The 26,270-nt window shown below is 34.5% G+C and overlaps 1 protein-coding gene across 7 annotated transcripts in view; it reads left to right on the top strand.

The window, feature by feature from the left end:
• The window catches only part of ROBO1 (roundabout guidance receptor 1), a 587,021-nt gene that overhangs the window by 459,238 nt on the left and 101,513 nt on the right, over positions 1–26,270 (top strand). For all 7 annotated transcript variants that reach the window (XM_074192260.1, XM_074192259.1, XM_074192258.1 and 4 more), the window contains exons 10-15: positions 2,299–2,380; positions 2,567–2,735; positions 2,823–2,989; positions 19,029–19,150; positions 23,452–23,683; positions 25,163–25,284. In XM_074192260.1, coding sequence (XP_074048361.1) covers positions 2,299–2,380; positions 2,567–2,735; positions 2,823–2,989; positions 19,029–19,150; positions 23,452–23,683; positions 25,163–25,284 — 894 coding nt within the window. The remainder of the gene's footprint in view (positions 1–2,298; positions 2,381–2,566; positions 2,736–2,822; positions 2,990–19,028; positions 19,151–23,451; positions 23,684–25,162; positions 25,285–26,270) is intronic.

Here is a 26,270-nt window from a genome sequence, read left to right as displayed (position 1 = left end):
TTTTCAAGGAGAAATTTTCTTCCCTAAATTTCTGGATCTCCTTTTTCAATTGGTTAACTTTAATAAACTTGTTTTTCTTGTACTGTTCCTTTTTTCTTTTAATTTTTCCACAATTTTATTTGAATTCATTTATTTTTGAATTTTTAATGAATTTTTTCGAACAGGTAGCATTTGACATTACTCTTGGAAATAGGAGAACTTTTTTGGTTTCAGTATTTTCCTCTGAAAATGAACCCCAGTTTTTTCTATTCCCTTATTTGTCAGTAGTTTGCTTCCTTCTCCCATATACGTTTATTCTTTTAATTTAACAATAAATTAGCAGATTGTTGTTATATTTACCTCTAGTCCTGAAGAATAGTGCCTCTAGCCTCAGGAGTTTTGTCCTGGGTTCAACCTCTGTTCCTTTCTCTTCCAAGCCACAGCTGGGGCCCCTCCTCACAGTATGTTGGAAACGTTCCTACTTCCTGAGAACCATAGTTGCTATAACCATCAGTTGTCCCCTCTGACCTGAATCCAAGACCAAGAACTCAGTTTTCCTATAGTGTCCTTAGCCAGTAGCATCCCAATGCAAACCATTCTGCACTTACTGGGAGTGTGCTGGTTCCTTCTTGCCCAGGACATCATCAGTAAGTAGACCTGGGGCTGGCCTTACTTTTCAGGTTCCCTATTTTCACCTCCTTAAAGGCCCAGTTCCCCACATTGCCTGGAAAGGTGAGAATTTTTGTGTCTGATGCATAAGCTACCTCCCAAATGGAGTTTCCTAAGTCTCACCTCATGCTGTTTCAGGGAGCTACCCTGGAGAGGTTTATACTTTTATTGGATTTTGAGAACTTTCTCTGGATCTTCTCCAATTGTCCCAGGAGGACCACAGTTTTCCTCCAACTTTTGTTTATTTTTGCCTCTCTAAATTCACCTTGAGGTATTTTTTAACTTGTTTTTGAAGGAAATCTGGAGAGCTTGTAATTTTCCAAACTACTCTTTCCTAGAATCTTCTCCAATTTTGAAAATCGCAAGAAAGAATTCCCTCAGTTAGTAGTGGAATGTAATAATTGCAGAAAGTTTTTTTTAAGACAACATTTATACCACTTCAGAATGCTTTAAAGAATTCTTCAATTGTGAATATGAGGTTGATAGGGTTGGTTGAGCATTCTATAATTAAGGAATGCACATAAAAGTATATACATGTTGAGTGAACATTCAGAACTAGAGAATTAAAAGATGAAAAGCCTCCAATTTTTATGGAAACTTTAAGGATTTATTTTCCCAGTATAGCATAGCCAACATATTTTTTTCTCCAGGGTTGTGTTACTTTTCCCCCTTATTTCCTTTTTCTTTATAGATCAATAGACAGACAAAAAAAATATAGTGAAAAGAAAAAAATCTTGACTAGTAATAAACATTTACTTCATGTTCTAATAGATGACTTAGATCAAATGGTAGCATATTTTTATTCTTTTAAAATATGCTATAAAATTCTATATCCTGTAATTTTTTATCATACCTATTAATGCTTGGTTCTTATAATTACCCTAGGACATTAACTTGTCTTCTTTTTTGAAAAGTAAGATGATAATGATCATGCTTTCTTTAATTTTACCCAGAAATACAGTTGTCATCTTAGTCATAAAATATCTATAGTTAATTCTTAGATTGGTTTAGAGTTAGATTTAGGGAGCTATAATTATTCATTTTCTCAACTGTTAGAAAAGAAATTAAATTCAGGTATAAATTTTTTCTACCTCATAACTTCTTAACTACTTCAAATAGTTGATTTTGCATAATTGTTTGCCAATCCTCCAAATTGCAAAAATTTAGGAAGAATTCTTTTTCTTTTTGATCTTTTACTTTATCTTGATTATCATACATAAAATCTTGAAATGAGACACAAATTGAAGCATCATAATTTTCTTTAAAAATTTACTAAAAAATATTAAGTTTAAAAATAGAATTTACTAATGTGATTCATCCATTTTAGCTCTTGAAAGGTTTGGAAACAATGGATCTTGATCTTTTTTTAGTTTTTGAATAAAATATGTTAATATCAGTAGTAGTAAAATCTCTCTTTTACTGGGATAACGTGATCCAATCAAATATAATAGTAGATGAATTTTCCTGGTTCTTGACTTGTAGAATTTCTCAGTTTACACACAAAAAAAATGTTCCACAAAAAGTTAATGATTATAATTTGATAATTTTAATATAGCTAAATCTTTATTTATGAATTATATACAGATATATTCCTTTTCCAGATGACTGAGCTCTTGATTGTTCAAAAGGTCTATTTTCTGTCTTTCTCAGCTGGGTGACACTGGTCGGTACACTTGCATTGCATCAACTCCTAGTGGTGAAGCAACATGGAGTGCATACATTGAAGTTCAAGGTAATTTGAAAAATTTTCATTTTTTTAAAATCTATAAACTAAGATGTGTTGGATTTCTGATTGATTTCTGAAATTTCTGATATTGATCATACCCAGGTTTGCATGCACACATGTATGGAAACAGAGAAATGTTTACATTTCACTGTTCATAAACACATTTCCTTTGTTTTATTGTTTCTTTCTTAGAATTTGGAGTTCCAGTTCAACCTCCAAGACCGACTGATCCAAATTTAATCCCAAGTGCCCCATCAAAACCTGAAGTCACAGATGTCAGCAGAAATACAGTAACATTGTCATGGCAACCAAATTTGAATTCAGGTGCAACACCAACATCTTATATCATTGAAGCTTTCAGGTATTGTAGACATGGCATATGCTGTTTTTCATACTTTGAATTTACAATTGAGTACCCATATTCTAATTTGTATTTATCTATATTTAGCCATGCATCTGGTAGCAGCTGGCAAACTGTAGCAGAAAATGTGAAGACAGAAACATTTGCTACTAAAGGACTAAAACCTAATGCAATTTACCTTTTCCTTGTGAGAGCTGCTAATGCATATGGTCTTAGTGATCCCAGTCAAATATCAGATCCAGTGAAAACACAAGGTAAAATTGAATATATTAAATATTGTTTCATTTTAATTCATGTAGTTTATAATTTTACTGTCAGTACTGAATACTTAAAGATACTTTCAGAAATACTCAGTTGACCCTTAGTATTCTTCATGATCAGAACAAAATGATAAAAAATGAGGATAATGTTTTATAATTTTGTTTATATTTGTAAATTTAATATAGCTAAAATGCAATCTTGTTTTAATTATAATAATAACATGGGTGATTTTTTGCTATCTAGTATTATTTATACATTAAAAAATTATTTTCTGCATATTTCAACTATGAAAATTTATAAAAATTAGAAATTATGTATGAAAAATATTTATAGTCTATAGCACATACTTATAATATTGAAAATATTGAAATCAAATATCGATATTGACATGCCAGTGTCTATAATCTGGAGTGTGATCTTATACAATTGCAATAAAAATTGATTGATGTTATCTGAAATATCATTTAAATGTAGGGAATAGTTTAAAAAAAGCTACCTCAGGTTGAAGGAAAGTTCTTAAATCCTTGTGTTCAGAAATCATCCTGTGTAATATTATTTGATTTTAGAGGTTGTTAAATATATTAGAGTATCGATGAAGCCTTATTAAATCTTATTTAAAATTACAAATACTCTTTTTTCCTAATTATTGTTTTAAAATAAAGGTAGAAAAAAAGAAAGAAATGTAATCATTTATAAAGTGAGTTTAAGACCTTTTTTCCTATCACCCTGCCATTGTTGAGTTATTTATCCTTAAAAGTAATTATACTTTAACAAGAGTATGGGTTTAAAATGAGCATTTTATTTCCCGCTCCCCTAGTTAACATTTATGTTGTTTAGCCAAGCTATTTATCCTCTATGAGCCTCAGTTTTCTTGTCAGTAAAAAGTATTCACACCTGTATCTTAAAATATCAATGTCAGACTCAAATGAACCTATACATTGTGAAAATATTTCATAAAATAGTTATGTGCTATACAACTGTGAATTGGTACTATGTTTTACACAATTCTTCATAAAGAGCAATTTTTGTATCTTGGAAAAGCTGTACGAAATTCCCATTAATCTTAAGAATTTCACTTATAAAGTTTTCATGCTTAGAATTAAATTGTTCTTGGTACTTAAATTTTGTTAATTCTTTAGAGCTAAAGAATTAAAAAATGCAATCCATTTTCTTCAGTAGGTCTCTTTCCAAGATAATTTTTTATCATTAAATTTTTGTACCGGAACAAAATTAGCAAGTTATCTGAAATAGCTTCTATAGATTATGAATCTTGTATGTTCAGAGTGGACATTGCATTTTATAAGGCTATTCAATGGACAAAATTGTAGAATAGCATAATGAGGAAGCACACTAAATTCTAACATTTTAAAAAATTTAATTAGTTTTTTATATTGAATAATCATTATGTTAATAGACATCCTTTCTTGATCATATTGGGGAAAGGCTCTAGTCTATCCCCATTAAAGATGATTGGTGTTTTGGTTTTATATAAATGATACTTTTCATTTAAAACAAAATTCATTCAACCCTGTATGTTTTAATGTTTTTAAAAAGAATACATTTTGTATCTTGATTAAAGTTTTCTGCATCTACTAATATAATTGTGATTTTTATTTCACTTTTGATTAATCAGTGATGTTTATGATTTCTCTACTATCGTTCCCTTAGGCCTGATCCATCATTTATTCTACCCTCCCTCATATTCCTCACATTCCTTCTTCTGCCTTTCTTATTTCCCCCTTGAGTGAAATATATTTCTGCTCCCAACTCTGTGTTTTCTTCCCTCCTTTGACTAATTTAGATGAGAATGAGGAGTCAGTATCATCTGCTGTATTATCCTTTCCTTTTGTTTGTAGTTTTCAATGTGTGTCCTTTAATTATGTTGTTATAATTTTTCCCAAACTTCCTGTCAGTCAGCTTATATTTATTAGGTACTTTCCATGTGTTAGTCACTGGAGAAACAAAGGGGAGAAAAAACAAAGAAAAACCAGTTCATGCTCTCAAAAAAGTTCACAGTCTTTTAAACTAATAAATCTGTCTTATTAAATTCCATACATAAATATATGTGTCTATACATATATACATACATATAAATATAATAGGATAGGGTAGGGTAGTATAGAATATAATGTAATATAATGTAATATAATGCAATATAATGTAATATAATATAATATAATGTAATATAATATAATATAATGTAATATAATATAATATAATGTAATATAATGTAATGTAATATAATATAATGTAATGTAATGTAATATAATATAATGTAATGTAATATAATATAATATAATATAATGTAATATAATATAGAGATGTGCTATCTCCTGATTAGAGGATATACAATTTGTATTTATAGCTTTTTTTAAAAAAAATTCTTTTGATTCTTGAGTGTGTATTTGAAAATTTCTCTGCAGTTCTGCTATTTTCATCACAAATACTTAGAAATCCTCGTTTTCACATTGGTCCGTTATTCCCTCTTGGAGATTATATTTTTTTCTTTTCTTTTTTTTGTAACTAAAACTCTTCTGTGTCCTAGAATGTTGTTTTCTAGGCTATACTCTCGTTTATAATAATTACTATTAACACATGATCTTGTTGTTCTGTATTTGAAATCTTGTTTTGGCTGCTTGTATTTTTCTCTGTCTTGGACATGGGTTTTTGGCTGTTATATACTAAGATGAGTTTCTGTTTCTAACTGTTTTTAATGTGTCCTTGTTTTCTAAGCAGTTTGGATAGTTTTCTTTTATGATCAGTTGGTAAATGATACTTTTTCCCCAGTGGGGCCTTTTTGTACTTCTTTTTGCATTTGATCCATTCTAGATATTTTTTTCTGCGTCTCCTTCAACAGGCTGCTGACTCATTTTTCCATCATCACTCATATTTCTCTTCCCAATTTTTCCTCTACTTCTCTTACTTGGTTTTCAAAATCCTTTTTTGAGCTCATCCATAGTCTGAGACAAAATCATATTTTGCTTGCAGGCACTGGATGTTAGAGTTTTGACTTTATTTTCTTCTAAGTGTGTATATTAATCTTCCTTAACAACAAATTAACTTGCTATGGTCAGAGTTTTTTTCTTTTGTTATTTGCTCATGTTCCCAACTTATGACTTGATTTTAATCTTTTCTTTAGGTAGGGCTCTACTTCCAGGGTGAAGGGCACATTTTCCGAAGATTTTAGGGTTTTTGTAGATAATTCAGTGTTTCCAAAAGAGTATAATCCAAGGCGAAATTTTTACTAATCTCCTAGCATGTGCTCTGGTCTATGGGTGACCACATGTACTCCTTTCTGTACTGGAACTGTGAGGAGGATCCCTGCTCCCCTGAGGCAGCAGGCTTTGTTGTGTTTCTTCTTCCTCTGCTTGCAACCCAGGGGTGTAATCCAGATCTGCAAAATAACAGTCCTGCTTCAGTGACAGTAACAAGGCCTCTTATCTCTCTCTTTTTGACTCACTTAACCATCTATAGACTAAGAGCTCCAGAACCATCAGCTGCTGCTATTGATTCAGTGGCTCCCAAGTTCTGTTGTTGGTCTTCTAGGATCACCTCTGTCCTACTGAGGCCTGCACTAGACCATGCTCCACTCTCACTCTGGTATGACAGACTTTTCCTGCTTATTTTACAAGTTATTCTTGTTTTTCTCTGGACTGAGATGTGTGGAAACTGCCACTGTTGCCACTGATCCAGTTGTACCGCTGCCTGTTCCTGAATGACTGGGTAGGTCTAAGTGGGCAGGGCATGTGCTAGTCTGTTCTTTCCTAACATCCCACTGCAATAGACCTTTCCTGCTGATCTTCCAAGTTGCCTTGCACTAGAAAATTATTTCACTTCTTCTTTGTTTGGAAAATTGTTTCACTCATCTCTTAAAGGTATTTGGAGAGGTTTGGGTGAGAGCCTGGCGAGTCCCTGCTTTTACTCCACCATCTGGGCTCCACTCCTTACCCTCATTTCTTTTCATATTTTACTTTAGGGCTTTCATTCCATTTATAAAATCACTTTAATAGCTTAAAAAAATTCTCATTTTATCTCTTAGAAATTCAAATTGAAACTGTAGCCAGGTTGTGCTTTATGTTGAGGCTTTGCTTCTAAATGGTTGTTTTGGAGTCATTTTCTTCTGGGTTTGTGTCTTGTACGTTACTATCACCCTAATAGGTCTTTATGGGGGAATCCTATTCATGTTTATTTTTAACCATTCTTACATCCTATTTACTTATGTCAGACTTTATATTAACCCATCTCATTATACTTCGGAGGGATTATTTAGCCTAGGATTGTGTCTTGAGTCTCACTGCTACTTTTATGGGAGATCAAATATTGCTCCTAAAATTTTGTTATTTAGGGTAAAAACTGATTGATAGACTTCTGATCTGAGCTCTGCATGTATCTGCATATGGATCTGAACCACACACTTGTTGACTTGCTGTGAGGTAGACTTACAGGTTGCTGGACTCAGCTGCCATCTTCCAGATAATAGACAACTATGTTGATTCAGAGTGATTCAGTGATTCAGAACAGAAGACTTTCCTTTAGTCTGGGTTTCCTGCATCCATTTCCTCTGAAGGCATCAGACTGGGCAGGAGAGTTAGAATGTGACACTGCTCGGCTCCTGGAGTCAGAACCATTCAGTTGCTTTTTATATATTTCTCATTTAGGACACAGAATAAAGCTTGTGACTACACTTGCCTAGATATAGGTCCTCTCCTCAGCCCACACTGAAGCACCTGTTAGAACTGCTATTTGACACCTGTTCCTACTCCTTACACAAAGTTAGGCCTCTCTGTATAGGTCTGGAAATTCTTCTTACCATTGCACATAACAATGGGGACAGCCCTGCATTCAATCCCCATGCTAGAAGATTGTACAAAGCATAATCCTGACTAGGCCCTGTCTTCAAATTGGACTGGAAAACTAACTTAGTTTTTATGGATTTTCCAATCAATACTCTCCTTGTATGTTTTGGAAGATTCTGGTTGTAATTCTTCCTGTTGTGTTGCATTTTTACTAGTATCCACTAAGCTTAAAAATTAAAAATTAAAACTTAAAATATACCATTTCTTCCTACAGGTGAAATAATATTTTAGACTCAATGTGCTCACTTAGGATCAAATCAAGGTAGAGACTGTTTTCTTGCATTTTGAAACTATTTCTCAAAAGATTGAAGCTTTTCTGAGAAGAAATTATAAGAGTGTTCAGTGTAATCACCAAACCAAATATGCCATATGCTGAGAACTAAAAGCTTGTTTAAAGAACAGGACCTGAATTTGATTGCTATTTTTGATAGCTCCAAGTTCAGTGGCATTGAACCAAAATATTAACCTCTCTGAACTCAGTTTCTTCATTTATAACAATTGCATTAATATCTGGGCCTTTATAAGGACTAAATGAGATAATAGCCACAAAGTTCCTTGCAAAATTTACAGTGCTGTATTAATGTCAATATTACTTACATGCTAAAAAATTAATTTCATTGATAAAAATATCTTCTTTCAACAATCCAGATTGACATCTTATCTTACTGTGAGGTTAAATGATTTTGACTGGGTCACATAAGACAGTTTGTGTAAAAAGTAGGCCTTACCCTTAGATCTTCCTGATTCTAAGACTTTGGATATAATTTTTTTTTTATGTTCTGAGTATCATAACAGGGAAAATCTAAGAAATTAGTCAACTCTGCTGCTATATCTTCTCATAACCCCACTCTACCCCCCAAACCCATGCATTCCAGAATAATTGGGAAAATGTATTTGAGTAATATAGTTATTGAAAAGATGGGTAATAAAGTATTCATATCTTGGAATATAAATATAGGTATACTTAATTTTTAACATCTACATAATAAGGTATAATGTATATGAATTACAATTTTTTATTTAATTTTTAAAAATTTGATTTAGGTTATATTCCCTCACACTCTATCTGCCCAAATACCTGAAGAATATTGTCTAAGGAATCCTTTCTTTTTGTATTCTTTAAACTGTCTTTTTGTATATTTTCTGTCATGATTTATTTATTTATTTTCACATTACTACAGTAATCTTGCTGTGAAAGTAAACATAATCCCCCCCTCAACAAGGATAGATATACCTCAAGAAAAATATGGTGAAAAATAATTGTACTTCAGTCTTCATTCAGCTATTATCACCTCTGCCTCTAGAATGGTTTGCATTCTTTAACATAAGTCCCTCAGAGAAATTGCTTCAATATTTTTTCCTATTTTTAACTATATTTACCTTCATTCTAGTCTTCACTACTCTCATCTAGTCTATTCTTTTTTCTCCTTTCACCTGTCCCTCTTCAAAAGAGTATCTTAACCCTCTCCATGATCTTCACACTTTTCTATCACTCACACCCAACTTCCCTCCCCCTGTCCCTTTTCCTATCCATTTGCTCTCCTTTTTCCTCTACGTTAGGATAGATTTCAATACACTATTGAATGTGAATGTTATTTCCTCTCTGAATTCCTTCTGATGAGAAAGAAGGCTCACTCATTCCCACTTACCTTACCTCCTTTCCACCACTTTGCAAAAGATTTTTCTTGATTCTTTTACGTGAAATATCTTACCCCATTCTACCTCTCCTTTCCCTTTCTCCCAGTACATTCATTTTCATTTTCACCTAATGACTCCTTCTTTGTAATATAACTTTATATTCGGTTCCCTCCTGTGCCTTGTCTATATATGCTCCTTCTAACTGCTTTAATAAATGGGAAGGTTCATATTACAAGCAGTTCAGCATCATTAAATCCCTCATAATTTTCCCTTCCCATACACCAGTCTTGTACTTAAAGATCAGACTTTGTGTTCAGGAAAGTTTGAAATTCCCTATTTCATTGAAAATCTGTTATTTCCCTGAAAGACGGTGTTCAGATCAGCCGGATAGTTGATTCTTGTTTGTAATCCAAGATCTTTTGCCCTAAAAGCCTTTATTGTAGATGTTGCTAAATCCTGATTGTAGCATCACGGTAATTGAATTGCTTCAGTTGGACTGCTTTATTTGACTTGAAAGTTCTGGAATTTGGCTATAATATTCATGGGAGATTTTATTTTAGGATCTCTTTCAGGAGGTGATCAGTGGATTCCTTCAATTTCTATTTTACCCTCTACTTCTAGGATAACAGGGCAATTTTGAAGGAATTTTTTCTTGAAAAATGAAGTCTAAATAATTACCTAGCTATGTGGTCTTGGGCAAGCCACTTAACCCCATTTGCCTTACAAAAACTAAAAAAAAAAAAATGAAGTCTGGGTGGAGCCAAGATAGCAACAGGAGAGGATCATCTCTTAGGTTCTCTCTCTCTCTGATATTTCCAAACTTATCAGATAAGGACTCTTAGAGGGATCCAGTGAGGCAGCCCAAGGTAACCTGGAAAATAGCAGAAAGACTCCACTCCATGGGGTTAGAGGGGAGGCTGGCCAGAGTGAAGGAACTTTAGCCTCCTGGAGGCAGCCTCAGGATGCTGGGAACCATGGCTCATGGCAGCGGGGACAGTTTCCTGAACTACACCCAGGGAGTACTGGGCACAACTTGGAGGATCATCCAGGGGATGGCTACCAGAGTGAGCGTGTGAAGCCCAGCCCTCAGGGAACTCAGTGAGCTGTATGGCCCTGTCAGTTCAGATTCAAGAAACAGAAGCAGGCAGAGCCGGAAGCAGGAGCCCCCAGGCATGAGTGCCTGGAGTGGAGAGAGTGGGGAGTGGAGACTACTGAGGTCTGTCTTCTGTCCCTGGAACAGGACTCTGACCAACATTCAGATCCTGATTGCAGTCTAGGCCCCCCATAGAACAGCAGCCCCCCCACCTCAGCCCCGTGGCAGAGGGGTGCGCCTGTGGTCATTCACAGACCGGGAGGGAAGACAGAGCCTCACACATGGAGATCCTTGGTGTGTATGGGGGTGTCCAAATAATACTCAGCTCAGGAAGCAACCCAAAACCAGGCACAGGCTAGAGAAATGAGTAAGCAGAGGGAAAAAAAAGGAACACCGTTGAGAAATACTTTGTCTATGATCCCAAGAAGGATCAAAACACTCAATCTGAAGATGAGGAAGTACAAGCTCCTGCATTTAAAGACTCCAAGAAAAACAGAAAGTTGTCTCAGGCTATGACAACTCAAAAAAAAGACTGAAAATCAAGTGAGGGAGATAGAAGAAAAATTGGGAAAAGAAAGGAGAGAGATGCAGGAAAAACATGAAAAAGAAGGCAGCAACTTAGTCAAGGATATCCAAAAAAAAAAATGCTGAAGAAAATAACATGTTAAAAACCATCATAGGTCAAATGGATAAAACAGTTCAAAAAGTTATTGAGGAGAAGAATGCTTTTAAAAAAAGCAGAATTGGCCAGATGGAAAAAGTGATAAGAAAGCTCTGAGGAAAGCAAATTCCTCAGATGTAGAATGGAATTGAGGGAGGCTGCTGATTTTATGAGAAATTAAGACACAGTACTACAAAACCAAAAGAATGAAAAAATAGAAGAAAATATGAAACATCTCATTGAAAAAACAACTGATATGGAAAGTAGATGCAGGAAAGATAATTTAAAAATTATTGGAATACCTGAAAGTTATCATCAGGAAAAGAACCTTGACCTCATTTTCAAAGAATTCCTACAGGAAAATTGCACTGATATCCTATAAGCAGAGGGCAAAATAGAAATGGAGAGAATCCACTGATCTCCCCGAGAAAGAGGTCCAAAAAATACAATCCCCAGGAATACTATAGCCAAGTTTTAGAACTCCCAAGTCAAAGAGAAAATATTACAAGCAGCCAGAAGGACACAATTCAAATATCGTGGAGCTGCAGGCAGGATTACACAGGACTTAGCAATAACTACATTAAAAGCTTATTGGGCTTGGAATATAATAAGCTGTATGGCAAAAAAGCTCGGAATGCAACTGAGAATCAATTACCCAGAAAAACTGAATGTCCTGTTCAAGGGAAAAACATGGAATTTCAATGAACCAGAGGGATTTCAAATGTTCATGTTGGAATGTCCAGAGATGAACAGAAAGTTTGATCTCCAAAAACAGGACTCGAGTGAAGCATAGACAGTGGAGGAGGAGGGGAAAATATGAGGGACTTAATGATGATGAACTACATGTATTCCTGTAAATACTGATAATACTCATATGAACCTTCTCATTTATTAGAGCAGGTAGAAGGAACTTTTATAGATGAAGCACGACAGAGCTGAATGTGAAGATATAATATAGTGTAAAAATGGCTAAAAGGGAAATGTAATGGGAGAAAGAAAAAGGAGAGGTGGAATAGGCTAAGCTATTTCATATAATAAGATTTTTTTTATTACAATGAGCTATTGCAATGATACGGAAGGGGGGGAAGTCAAGGAAGAATGAGGGAAACTGTTCAAATCAGAGGTGGCTAAGAGAGGAAACGGCATTTATGTTCAATGGGGTATAGACATCTAGAGTAAGAAGGAGAGAAGGGGGACAGGGGGAATTGGGGGAAGATGTGAGTGATGGAGGAGAGGTTGGACCGTGGGGGAGAGTGGTCAGATATAACACATTTTCCTTTTTACTTCTTGCAAGGGGCGGAGATTGGATGGTCTGTCCAGGACCATAGGGTCAGGTGGTTGCTGGTCCTAAGGGGTGGTATGTGAGCTTGGGGCCTCTTGGCCCCAGGGCTGGGGATCTCTCTGTTGTGCCACTCAGCTACCCTACAGCAGAGTCAGAGTAAAAGGATAAAGAAAATATAGTACATGGTAGTGGAGAAGTACAAATGGAGGGAGTTGCAATCAGCAATGGCAACGGTGGAAAAATATGGAAGTAACTTTTGGGATGGACTTATCATAAAGAATGCGATCCACCCGCGACAGAGTTGGTGGTGTTGGAACACAGACTGAAGTACATCATCATCATCATCATCATCGTCATTGTCATCATCATAATGTTGTTAAAATAATTATGAAATTATTATTATTATTATTACTATTATTATTGTGTTTCAAAGGAAATGGACTGAGTGGTTTGCCTGGGGTCACACAGCTGGCGTGTGTCTGAGTGTCTGAGGTGTCTGAGCCCGGATTTGGACCTGGGTGCTCCTAGCTTCAGGGCTGGTGTTCTGTCCACTGCACCACTTGGCCACAACAACTACTACTACTACTACTACTACTACTACTACTACTACTACTACTACTACTACTACTACTACTATTATTGGGGTATCTTGCCCGGCATTCCACAGCTGGGTCATTGTTTGGTATCTGTAGCTGCATTTGGACTGTGGTGCTCCTGCCTCCAGGGCCGGTGCTCCATCCACTGCGCCACCTGGCTGCACTTTTATTATTATTATTATTATTATTATTATTATTATTATTATTATTATTATCATTGTTTTACTTTTTTTCCTTTACTTTATAGCTCATGTGGGTCTATAGTTTTGGGGGATGGGGTATTTTGTTTACTCTTAAGAATATTTTAGTAATATATAAAAAAATCATTTGTAGAAAATCAGAATAAATAAAAACAAATTCATATTTTAAAAAAAATCTAGAAAGAGCTAAAGCTGAATGTTGCTAAACTCAAGAAATTATAGAAAATCCAACCAAAGGTTAATTGACTAAGTCTATTAGACAACAAAAGAGTATTTTTTGATTGGTACTTAAGTTTGTAAATACTGTAGAACCTTATAGAGTGTAGTTTTCCAAATTGATGTGTTCTCTTTCATGTAATAATCAATTAGTGGGTGTTTCCAGTTACTTAATTAGCTCAAAAATGTAAATCAATCTCTTCATATTGAAACTGTAAACCTGTGCTTGTAACACAGGCTCATTTCTAAAATCAATCAAATTAAAGTAAAAAAAGAAAAAGAAAAATGAAGTCTAACTCTTTTCCTGGTCATGACTTTTAGATAGCCCAATATTTCTTAAATTATCTCTTCTGGATCTGTTTTCTAGGTCAGTTGTTTTTCCACTGAGATATTTCACATTTTCTTTTAATTTTTCATTCTTTTGATTGTGTTTTATTGCTTCTTGATTTCTTACAAAGTCATCAGCTTCCCTTTGCTCTATTCTATGTTTTCAGGAGTTATTTTCTTCAACCAACTTTCTCATCTCTTTTTCCATCTGGCCAATTCTGCTTTTTAAGGCATTCTTTTCCTCTTTAACCTTTTGACCTGCTTTTTTTCCCCACAAAATGTATTCAAAAATAAAAAGGTAATTTTTGGGAAAAGTTAACCTTTGTGGGATGGGACCTCAGGAAATTTATTCTTTAAGGCAGTGGTTCATAACCTCATCTTTGTTCTTTTGGCAAAAGAATGAAGCCTATGAACCCTTTTCTTCTTTTTTTATTTATTATTTTGAATTCTACCACCTTTCCCCCAATCTTGATTTGCCCCCCCCCCCCAGAAGACAGTCCTAGTCTTTACATTGTTTCCACAGGATACATTATTCCAAGTTGAATGTGATGAGAGAGAAATCATATTCTAAAGGTAATAGTCTTTGGTCTCTGTTCAACCTCCACAGTTCTTTATCCATTGCTAAAATATTCTTGTTTCAGAGCAAACATAATACCCCCTACCCCACAAAAATATAGAACCTCATGAGAAATAAAGTAAAAGAAAGAGAAAAAAAATGTGTTTCAGTCTGTGCTCTGATACCATCAGCTCTGTTTTGGGTGGATCACATTCTTCATCATAAGTCCATCACAGAAGCTACCTCCATATTTTTCCACAGTTGCTCCCGCTGAGTATAACTCCTTCCATCCATTCCTCCCTACTACCATATATTATATTCTCCCTCTCTCTCTCTCTCCCTTCACCCCATCCCTTTTCCAAAATGTGCTGTAGGGAAGTTGAGTAGTGCAGCAGACAGAGTACCAGGCCTGGGGCCAAGAGGCCCCCAAGTCCACATACCACCCAGAGACCCAGGAAGCACTTGGACCCGTGGTCCCAGACAGTCCAACTAATCCCAGCACCTTGTAAAAAAGACAATGAGTTTTATCTGACTATTCTCCGCTATGATCTACCCTCTCCTCCATCACCCACATTCCCCCTCTTCCCCCATCCCCATTCTCCCCTCCTTACTCCAGATGTCTATACCCTATTAAGTGTATATGTTATTTCATCTCTGAGCCATTTCTCATGAGATTGAAGGTTCCTTCATTCCTCCTCTCCTCCCCCTTCTGTATCATTGCAAAAGCTCATTGTAAAAACATGTCTTTTATATGAAGTATCTTAGCCTATTCCACCTCTCCTTTCTCTTACTCCCAGTACATTTTCCTTTTAGCTATTGGAACTCCATTAACTTCATTCTATATCTGAAGGATTTGTTTTCCTCAGGAGAGCTTTCTTATCTCCTTTTCCATCTGGCCAATTCTGCTTTTTAATAACATTTTGAACTGTTTTATCCATTTGACTTAAGCTGGTTTTTAACCGGTTATTTTCTTCAGGATTTTTTTTAGATCTCCTTGACTAAACTGCTGATGTCGTTTTCATGTTTTTCCTGCATTTCTTTCATTTCTTTTCCCAATTTTTCTTCTCTCTCCCTTACTTGATTTCCAAAATTTTTTTTGAGCTCTGTCATCACCTGAGCCATATTTCTTGTAGTCTTTAGATGCAGAAGCATGTATTTCCTCATCTTCAGATTGAGTATTTTGGTCTTCCTTGGGATCATATACAACATATTTGTCAATCTTCCAGTTTCTCTTTTTTCTCTCTGTTTACTCATTTCCCCAACCTGTGCCTGGTTTGGGGCTATTTCCTGAGCTTTTGAGTATTATTGGGACACCCCCCCCCCCAAAGACCTCAGTGTGTGAGGCTCTGATTGCTCTCCTAGTCTGTGAATGACTACAAGCATAGCCTTCTTCCATAGGCCCTGGGGAGGGGGGGGGGGTCCCTATTCTATGAGGGGAGGCCTAGATTGCAACCGGGATCTTAATGTGGTCAGAGCCCTAGAATCCTGTTCCAGGCACAGTGGACAGACTTCGGAAGTCTCCCTCCATTCCCCTACCTTCTGTTGGCTGAGCACTCAGGGCATAGTTGTCTGGAGGCTCCTGCTTGCTGACTCTTGCTTCCATTTCCTGAATTTGGGTGACTGCCAAGACTGTGCTGACTCCTGACTGCTGCAACTGCTCTGAGGGCCTGGGCTTCTGGCTAGCTCTGGTAGAGATGTCCCCACTGATCCTCCAAATTGTGTCCAGTACTCCCCAGCGTGCAGGTCAGGAAACTGCTTCTGCTGTCAAGAGCTGTGGCTCCGAGGCACTCTGGGGATGTTCCCCAGAGGAGAAAATTTCTTCACTCTAGTGGGATGCCCCTCTAACCCTGTAGAATGGAGTTTTCCCTCTATTTTCCAGATTATCTTTGCCTGGAAAATTGCCTCACTGGATCTTTCTGTGGGTTCTATCTCAAAAATTTAGTTAGAGACATAATTTTAAGATTTTTGAAATATTTTGGAGTGAGCACCCAGGAGAGACTCTTCTCTTGCAACTATATTGACCCCACCCCCCTCCCCAAACTGCTTGTTTTCCATTTGACCTAAACTGATTTTTAAGATGTTGTTTTCTTCAGAATTTTTGTTATCTTCTTCACCAAGCTGCTTGGTTTTCATGATTTTCCTGCATAACTCTCATTTCTCTTTCCTAATTTTCCTCTACCTCCCTTACTTGTTTTTCAACATTTTTTTTTGTCTTTTCCATAGCCTAAGACTAATTTCTATATTTCTTAGAGGCTTTGGATACAAAAGCCTTCACTTTGTCACCTTCTGAGTGTATATTTTGATTCTCTGTGGGACCAAAGTAATTTTCTATGTACAGATTCTTTTCTTCTATTGTTTACTCATTCCCCAGCCTGTGACCTGATTTACTGTACTTCCAAAGCTTTGGGGACTTTTAGGACATCCCCCGCCCCAGCAACCTTAATTCCTCCAAGGTCTTATGAGAGGTCTTGTAAGAGACTCTGCTCTCCTGGCATGTGGTCTGGTCTGTGGATGACAAGCACTCCCCTCTTCCCTGGGACTGTGAGGAGGGTCTGGGTTCCTTTATGAAAGTATGGGGCCCTGATTAAGATCTAGATCTGGGTATGGGCTAAGCAGTAGAGTCCTGCCCTAAGGGATACCAGAGAGACCGCTGCAGTCTCTCCTAACCCCCTTACTATCTGTGGGCTGGGTGCTCTGGAAGCAGCTGCTGGATGGCTCCCCAGGTTCCCAGGCAGGGGCTGCACTAAGGCACCACTCTGACCTGGGCTCCATGCTCACTCTGGTGTGGCTTTCCTGCTGACCTTCCAAGTTGTCCTTGGTGATCCCTGGACAGAGAGGTCTAGAAACTGCTCCCTCTGCAATGGACTGAGGTGCTCTACAGACTGTTCCTGGAAGGCTGGAACTAGTTTGCTCCAGCATGGTATGGTTGCGTCCCAGAAAGTGCTGCGGCTCTTTCCATCCTTGGTCCCAGTGGAATAGACCTTTCCTGTGGATCTTCTAAGTTGTCTTGAGTCGGAAAATTATTTCATTTGGTTTTTCCGTGGGTTCTGCCACTATCAAATTTGGTTAGAGTCATGATATTGCAGCATTTGGAGTTTTTCTGGCAAAGAGCTTCTGAGAATCCCTACCTGCACATTGCCATCTTGGCTCCGTCCCTTGTATTTTTTTTTTGCCTATCTTAAACCTATTTACTGATTTACCCCTCTCATACTTAATGTTCACTCTTTTTTTCCACTAATTTTTAGTTCTTGGAAATTATGTGACTGTTTACAAAACTAGAATCTTTATTTTAATCTGTAGAATATAATGAATGAAATAGAATCTACCCAGAATTGTAAAATCTCTAATGAACATGATAGTTAAGAAATGGATAATTATCATATTTTTCTCTCACTGAAATGCTTTTCATACTGACATTAAGAATCCTTCCTGTTTTGTAACTAATATGTTATACCATAAGACTTAGATTCAGGTTTGGTCCAGTCATTACTATCTCAGTGACCTTGGACAAATAGCTTAACTTCTGAGCTTCTGTTTACCCATATACTGATATGTATTTTAGCTATCTAAGAGTGCTTTTATGAAAAATAAATGAGAAAATTATTAATATATACTGATTTTAAAAATGTTTTAAAAGTATTTAAACATTTTTAAGCATTATTTAAGCATTTAAAAATTTCAGACATTTTAAAAATCTTTTTTCATGTAAAGATTATATTTTGGAAATGTAAATATTTATCAAATTGTTTTTCCTTTGACTAAGAAAAATATTACTTAAAACTATTTACCTTTCCCCCTTTCTAAAAGGAAAAAAAGTAAAAACCCACTATGTGAAATTCTACATTGAGTTTATAAAGTGAATTCAAAGTAAGACTTCACTAATGATCTGAATTGTGGCCAAAAAAAAGTATGAAGAAAAAAATGATAGCAACAAAATACTTATTATTGTACTTTTTGATTTTTTTAGGTTAGGAGATTTTTGTTGAACCTATTTTTTTCTGTAATAAAATTAAAAATTGGAGTAAGATCTGCAATAGAACAGACTTTCTTTTTTTAATTTTCACTCATTGAGTCTTCTGTTTATCCTTCCTTTGCTATTCTTTTGTGAGGTAGAAGTTATGAATGTACCTTAGAAAAAAGAGGACTTTTTTTTAAGACTTGTGATGTGACTACCTCTTTAACTTCTGCTTTTACTACATATTCATTCCTTTGTTTAGTCTTTTAATCAAGTAATGCACATGCCTTGTTATTATTCTAATATCTGATGCTATTGCCATTTCATGTGCATTTCCTTGTTGGTATAGTGAGGTTTTTTTAATAAATACTTATAGACTAGATCAAGAGTCACATTATGGGAGGAGTTTATTGCTTCTATTTACAATTGTATCTTTGTTCTTTGTTTTTTCTCTTCCCATGTTCCCACCATATTCTCAACCTTATTTCTGTTTGACTCTTACATATATTTCACAGACTGGTGCCACATAAAATGTGGGTACAGTAATTTTGGAAATTTAGAAGTTGCTGGGATTAAATTGATTGGTTTTAGATTTTTTCCAAGTTAATATTATATTGTAAGTATTAAGGCAGCGTTGTGGACTTGTTTACAGATATTCCACCAACAAGTCAAGGTGTGGATCATAAGCAGGTCCAGAGAGAATTGGGAAATGTTGTTCTGCACCTTCATAATCCTACCATCCTTTCTTCTTCTTCAATTGAAGTTCATTGGACGGTAATTACTTTTTTTTTTCTTTTTGATTTCTTGAGCCTTATTTGAAGTATAAAGTAGATAGATTCGTTATGAGATAATGTGATAAAATACTCATGCTTGAAAAAGCTTGTTAAAAATTGATTCTATTACTAATAATAACTTGGTTTATTTAGTCTCATATGATGATTATTGATGTTGTTGTTCCAGTTTTGTCCATCTATTTATGACCTAATTTGGGAGTTTTCTTAGCAGAATGGTTTACCATTTCCTTCTTCAGATCATTTTACTGATGAAGAACTAAGGAAAGCAGGGTTCAAAGTAGTTTTCCCAGAGTCACCCAATTATTATTAAGTTTGTGAGGCCAGATGTGAACTCTTGAAGATGATGAGTCTTTCTGATTCCAAACCTAGTACTCTATTTACTGTACTACCTAGTCCATAGGATGATACATGGTAACTAAAGGGATTAGAAATTTGTTGATTGTATCAAAGTATGTTGCAATAGTAGGTCTTATTAATAAAAGTACCTAGAAGATTAATCCTGAAGATACCAAATAAAAGGATTGTTATTACATATATATTTATAAAATCTTGAAAAAGGTTTTGGCTTTATTTTCAACTCAAAAAATAATAGTTTAACTTATACCTCTCATTTCTCCAATTCTGTCATTGTTTTATATCATTGTTTTAAAAAGAAAATGTCTTTACCTGGATTAATTAATAATTTTGAGGGGTACAATAGTAATTTAAAATAATTTTCCTTCTGTTCCAGTGTGAAAAATCCTGGATTCAAGGTGGTCCCATGACATATACTAGTTGTTTGATTCTGGGCATATCATTTACCTTCTTCCTTCAAATTTTTTAAAATTTGTCTATTTTTTTAATATTCAATTTTTCTTTTAAATTTTTGTTTTTTATATTTTAAACTTAAAAAAATAAAGCAAGTATGTTTATAACCTAACAGAATAGAGGAAAAAAGATGATTGCACATGAAACTACAAATATCATATACAACTTGCTGTTCCTTTTAAATATGATGATGATGATGATAAAGCTATCATTTTTCTTCCCTCACTAGGTATTTTTACAAATTTTAAGTTACTTTTAAATAGATAGTAAAGTTATATAAGTTTGTTTTCCCATCTTTTTCTTTTCATTGATTTTTTAAAATTTCCCAAATTCTCTTCCTCACTCAGCTCCTCCCATAAAAAAGCAAATATTATGCTATGCCTTAAGCATGTGAAGGCAAGCAGAATATCTCCATGTTGCAAAAAAAAAAAACAATAAATAAAAGTGAAAAAATTTTGCTTCAGTCAGCAATTAGAGTTAGCAGTTCTTTCTCTGAAAGTGGATAGCATCTTTCATTATGTGATTCCTTTGGAATTATTCTTGATCACTCTATTAATCATAGTAACTGAATCATTCGCATTTGATCATCTTTAAAATATTGCTATTACTGTATACATTATTCAAATGGTTCTGCTTACTTCACTTTGCATCAGTTCATGTAATTTTCCTCATTTTTTTTTTCTGAAACCATCTCCATCATAGTACTAGTTATCACTTATAGCAACTTGTTCAACCCCTCACTTATCAATTCTTTACCACTGTCCTAACTGTCTATCTCTTAAAACTCTTATATTACAAGAAAATATTGGCCTGCATTGGTTGAAGGAGTTTCCTTAGTTGTGAATACACTTTATCAGTTAAAGGACTCATCCTTCAATTAAAAGGCATTATGTGCCAGTTATTTTGCTAAACAATGGGGATAAAACAAAGCAAAACAAAAAACCCAACAAACAAAAAGAGCCCCTCTCATGAGGGAGATGATGTTCTAAGAAATTTGTATATAAGAATATGTAAGTGTAAAAGACAGATAATCTCAAATGAAGGATACTAACATTGGAAGAGGGTAAGGACAGCTTCTGGTAGAAAATGGGATTGATCCCAAATCAGGATGTAAATTTAGAAGATCATCATTTTAGGGATGGGAACAATCAGTGTTGGAAAGACATGGAATGAGGGATGGAGTTTTTATATGAGGAACAATAAGTAGACTAGTTAGAGTTTATGGAGGGAAATAAAATTTAACAATTCTCTAAAGGAAACCAAGTTCTAGATTTTTAAGTGGTTTTAAATGCCAAAGAACATTTTATATTTGATCTTAAGAGATAACAGGGATTCCTTGCTGTTTATTGAATTGAGGGTTTAATTTGGTAACTGCTTAAGGTGGAGATTATGGAGAAAGGAGACATAAACCAGAGATGTTGTAAGGATAGAAATGACAAGATTGGATAAAAGATGAGATGTGTGGGATGAATGTTATGTGAAGCTGGTCATTTGGGAAGATGCTGGAACCCTCAGATTAGGAAGTTCAAATAGGGAGAGGGTTTGAAGGCAAAAAGATAATGAATTCTTTTGAAACATAGCTTTCAATTTGAAATTATCTATAAAAGAAGCTCATGATGTGAAATTGCAGTTTAATTGAGAAATTAGAGCTGGATATATATATATATATATATATTTTGAAATCATCTGAATAAAAATGATAATTGAACCCCTTAGGATTAAAGAGATCATCAGTGAAGAGAAGAGACCTTTGGACAGGGTTTTGAGGGGGACATCAATGTTTAGTTAGCATAACCTAGATGAAGACCCTAGGAAAATGAGTGATAAGAGAAAAGTCAGAGATGTAAACTGAGAATCAGAATGAGCAGAATCATAAGAGAATATTCAAAATAAGAGTTATGTTTCATTAAAGCTGCAGAGAAGTCAAGAACGACGAGGAAAATTGAGAAAAGATCTTGGAAGAGTAGTTTGAATTAAAATTACACAGTATGTAGAAGCAAGGAGAGAAGAAGGAACGGAGGCAACTAATACATATATAAAACTTTTCAAAGAGGTTATCTGAGATAGGGAAATAGAGGATAATAGCTGTCAGGAATGTGTAGATCAAGTGAGATTTTTTTAGGTTATAGTTTTAGGATTTGGGAGATGGGTGAGTTTTTGGACAACAGAAGGATCTAAAAACAAATAGGAAAAGTTTGAAGACTAGAGAAAGAGTAGGGATAATAAATGAGTCACTTAATTGGAGACAATAGAAATAGATGGGGTCATGGGTACATGCTGATTGATTTCCCTGAGACACTATGATATAAGTAAAGTGGGAAATAGTGGGAGAAGATGTCTGAGTGATGTGAGATGAGAAAGTAAGAAGAGTGAGGGTGAAGGGTGGTGGATTCCTGGTTAATGACCATAATTTTTCACTAATAATTTAAGAAATAATTTAAGTTTGAAATAGCAGATCAGTTAGTAATATGTAAAAGAACTGCTTTGCTGCAGTGAAGGACTGGTTGAAATTATTTAGCAAATTTGTAGTGGATTTAGTCAGCATGATTTCTTTTTTATTCTCTTAACTGCATTCAGCAGCATATGAATAGCAGCAATGATGACAAAATTTGGCAAATTGCAATTTGGCAAATCTTGAATAGTGATAGGATGAGAGGGTAAGGGATTCAAGTGTAGAGAATAGTTCGGGAGTAGATAACATCAGGCACAGATTACTACCTAAGGCACATGAAATCATTTGATCTGGCACTGCCAAGGCTACCTTAGGCAGAACTCAAAATTCAGTAAATCTAGGAGTGTTTTAGGGATTAATGAATTAATTAATTAAATGATTGACCAAATATAGCAGGCTAAGTTTTTCCCTTGGCAGAAAAAAAGCTTCCTCACCTTTGGAATAAAGGACCTAATTCATCATAGTGTTGAAAGTGTGAATCTAAGAAAAAGAATATAGCTGGTTAAAGAACTGAAGGTTGAAGAAGAGATTGGAGATCACATTGAAGATGAGGAACTCAGACTTGGTTTCATAAGACAGGAAAAGATGAAATCATAGTAGATTATAATCAGATAAAGTAAGTGTGAAGTTCATGAATGTGGATGTGAAATCTTAGGGGTGAAAGATCAAAGGTATGACCCTTTGTATTGGGAGAGTAGAGGAGTAAGTATACAGAATTGAATAGGTTAAGAAATTAGTGAGTCAGGTTAATAGGGAGAAACAAAAAGCTATGAACTCATTGAAGGCACTGAACTCACTGAAGAAAGGAGGATAATATCTCAGGTCTAAAATAATGGTCTAGTCCTCATCCTTTTCCAAGTTTTAAACAAAATCCAAATAGAATTTAATTTCAATTTTATAAATATTCTTTATCGGAATATAGCAATTTGGTTGATTTCTGATTTTCAAACTTTTTTTGCAACATGAAAGCTTGATGCTATATATTTCACTAATACTAATTTCCATTTTTACTATTTTTATAGGTGGACCAGCAATCTCAGTATATTCAAGGATATAAAATTCTTTATAGGCCTTCTGATGCTAACCATGGAGACTCTGAATGGCTAGTTTTTGAAGTAAGAACTCCAACAAAAAATAGCATTGTTATCCCAGAACTCAAGAAGGGAGTAAACTATGAAATTAAGGCTCGGCCTTTCTTTAATGAATTTCAAGGAGCAGATAGTGAAATTAAATTTGCAAAAACCCTGGAAGAAGGCAAGTATAAATTGTTTTTTGTTTGTTTATTTGTTTATTATGGTATATTTATTAGTTATTGTTATTTTATTTGAAATTGAAGAAAAGTAATTTTTTATGTTGAGCATGCCATTGAACAGTTTTATTTAATTAAATTGCTTTGTATTGGCAATGTTTAAATGTCTCAGAGAAAAATAAAATTTCATGGGGGTGAATGAAGTTAGTGAAATTGTGTTGTGGTTTTTTTTTGCTTTTGTTTTTTAGTTTTTGCAAAGCAAAGGGATCAAGTGACTTGCCAAAGGTCACACAGTTGGTAATTATTAAGTGTTTGTGGCCGGATTGGAACTCAGGTCCTCCTGACTCCAGGTCCCAGTGCTCTATTCACTGTCCCACCCCACTGCCCCTAAGTTAGTCAAGTTTGCAAATGCGAACACACATAATAAATATGTAGACATTATATAATGTCATTTGGGAAGGATGTTTGAGGACAGCATATCCAGATGTTATTCACATCATTTTAGTTTGCATTTATTTTTAAAAAAGAAATAGCTAAGTTCTTTTCATCTGTTCTTTTTTGAGTGAAACTCATATAAGAATTATTTGACTATAAGTTTTAATACCTTTATTTTTACTTTATTATAAACTTTCCTAATTAAAGACATTAAATTTTTAAAAATTGTTAATATATCATTTTTTTCTCTCCTATAAATGATATTATGAAATTTGAATATAACTTAAAGCTTTCAAATAATGCTTAGGTGTCACTTCATATAGGAAGTATCAGTGACTTAAGGAGTATAATAAAATAAAATTTTAATAACTTAGATAGCTCCTTTCATTTAAAATGTACAACATAAGGCATACCTAAAAATATGAAAGAAGAAAATGTAAAATTTTGCTTTCCAAGTAAAAATTTCATGGTCTAACATTGACATTATTGAGATAGTGAAAGGGGAAAAGATTTTTAGCATAGAAATGTTTTAAAATATAAAATATTTTCTTTGTGCTTCAAAATTATATTTATCCTTTTGCCTAGTTATTAGTAAGAGACTTGATTTGGATTATAGGTCACTGAGACATTAGATTTCTGGTCTGTCATGTAATCTGAAATATTTGTACCTCTTCCTGGAAAAATAAAAGGGGCATTTGAATTTGTCCTAATTTCTTTGGGGGAATAATTTTATTTGGTTAGGGAAAACTAAAATGTTCATGGAAAAGGAAATAAGATTCTATAATTTTCATTTTAACCTCCTTTAAAGATTGACAAGGTTTAAACAATTTGGGTGATGTCAAGACATAAGTGACATATTAAAGGCTAATGACACATGAGATGATTCTTATATGCTTGCAGATTAAATGTATTTCAATGATTGGGGATTTGACTTTTAAATGTCCCTAAAACACTGCTCTGTGTGTGTGTCTGTGTGTGTGTGCACGTGCACACACACACATACACACACCACAAACATACATATAATTTTTTTTTTAATTTTTAAACAGCACCAAGTGCTCCACCCCAGAGTGTCACAATATCAAAGAATGATGGAAATGGAACTGCAATTCTAGTCTCATGGCAACCACCCCCAGAAGATACCCAAAATGGAATGGTCCAAGAGTATAAGGTAAAAAATACAACTTTAGTCACCGCAAGAGGCAGAAAAACTGATTAAACTGTGGATCCTTGGCTCCATCTGCTGGTAGAGAAAACACATGTCAAAATGAAGTTTCATATTTCCCCAGTAATTCTTTATGGAGATTATACCATAAACTTATTAAATGTTAGTTTATTAAAAATCACAGGTTCTTTCCCAAGTCCCCCAAAGAAAACAGTTTTTTGAAAAGGAAAGTCTGCATTGTCAAAAAAAGAAGGAATCAAATTTCTTAGATAAAACTGTTATATAAAATAGAAATTTATTATCTTTCCACAAGTCTTTTAGATTTTGATTGGTACAAAATCAGTATATGCTTTATTTTCAGCTGTGAGCATAAATGGAAACTTCACAAAGAGGCTTTTATTTTAAAATCAGTCATATCTTAAAATAAAGAGCTGTGTATATAATGTATATTCAAAGTACATTAAGAAAATTTTAATTTTAAAGATGAAATAATCATTTGAAAGAAATTATACAACTAATGATGTATTCTAGTTCATTCACTTAGTTTAGACAGCAAATATTAAGCTATACATACAGACATGTGCCAGAAAACTTGTTTTTTTGCCACTTCAGATTCTGTTAGAGGCAATATGAAGTTATTCATATGATAATTTTCTATGTATCATTTTTTTCTCCTTGGATCTAAGTCATGGTCTCATTAAAGAATATGCCAGCACCCTTTAGCAATCTTCAAAAATAAGAAAGAATTAACCCTAAATACTATTTAATTATTGAAGTCCAAACCTCAATAATTTTCTGAAACTTACCCTGTGTAATTTCTCAATTCAAATGTTAAAACTGAACTTTATTTGCAAAAAAAAAATTCAGCTGTAAATATGGACTTTTTTCAAGCCAAACATATTTCTTTTCCATTATTGATAGCTAAAGTTATGCCCCCATATAATTTCAAGTCCAGTAGTGGTAACATTTTCTTGGTGTTAATGAATTTGGAT

Source organism: Macrotis lagotis, chromosome 6, assembly GCF_037893015.1.
Source record: "Macrotis lagotis isolate mMagLag1 chromosome 6, bilby.v1.9.chrom.fasta, whole genome shotgun sequence".
Taxonomy (NCBI): Eukaryota; Metazoa; Chordata; class Mammalia; order Peramelemorphia; family Peramelidae; genus Macrotis; species Macrotis lagotis.
This window is presented reverse-complemented; position numbering and strand designations above follow the sequence as displayed.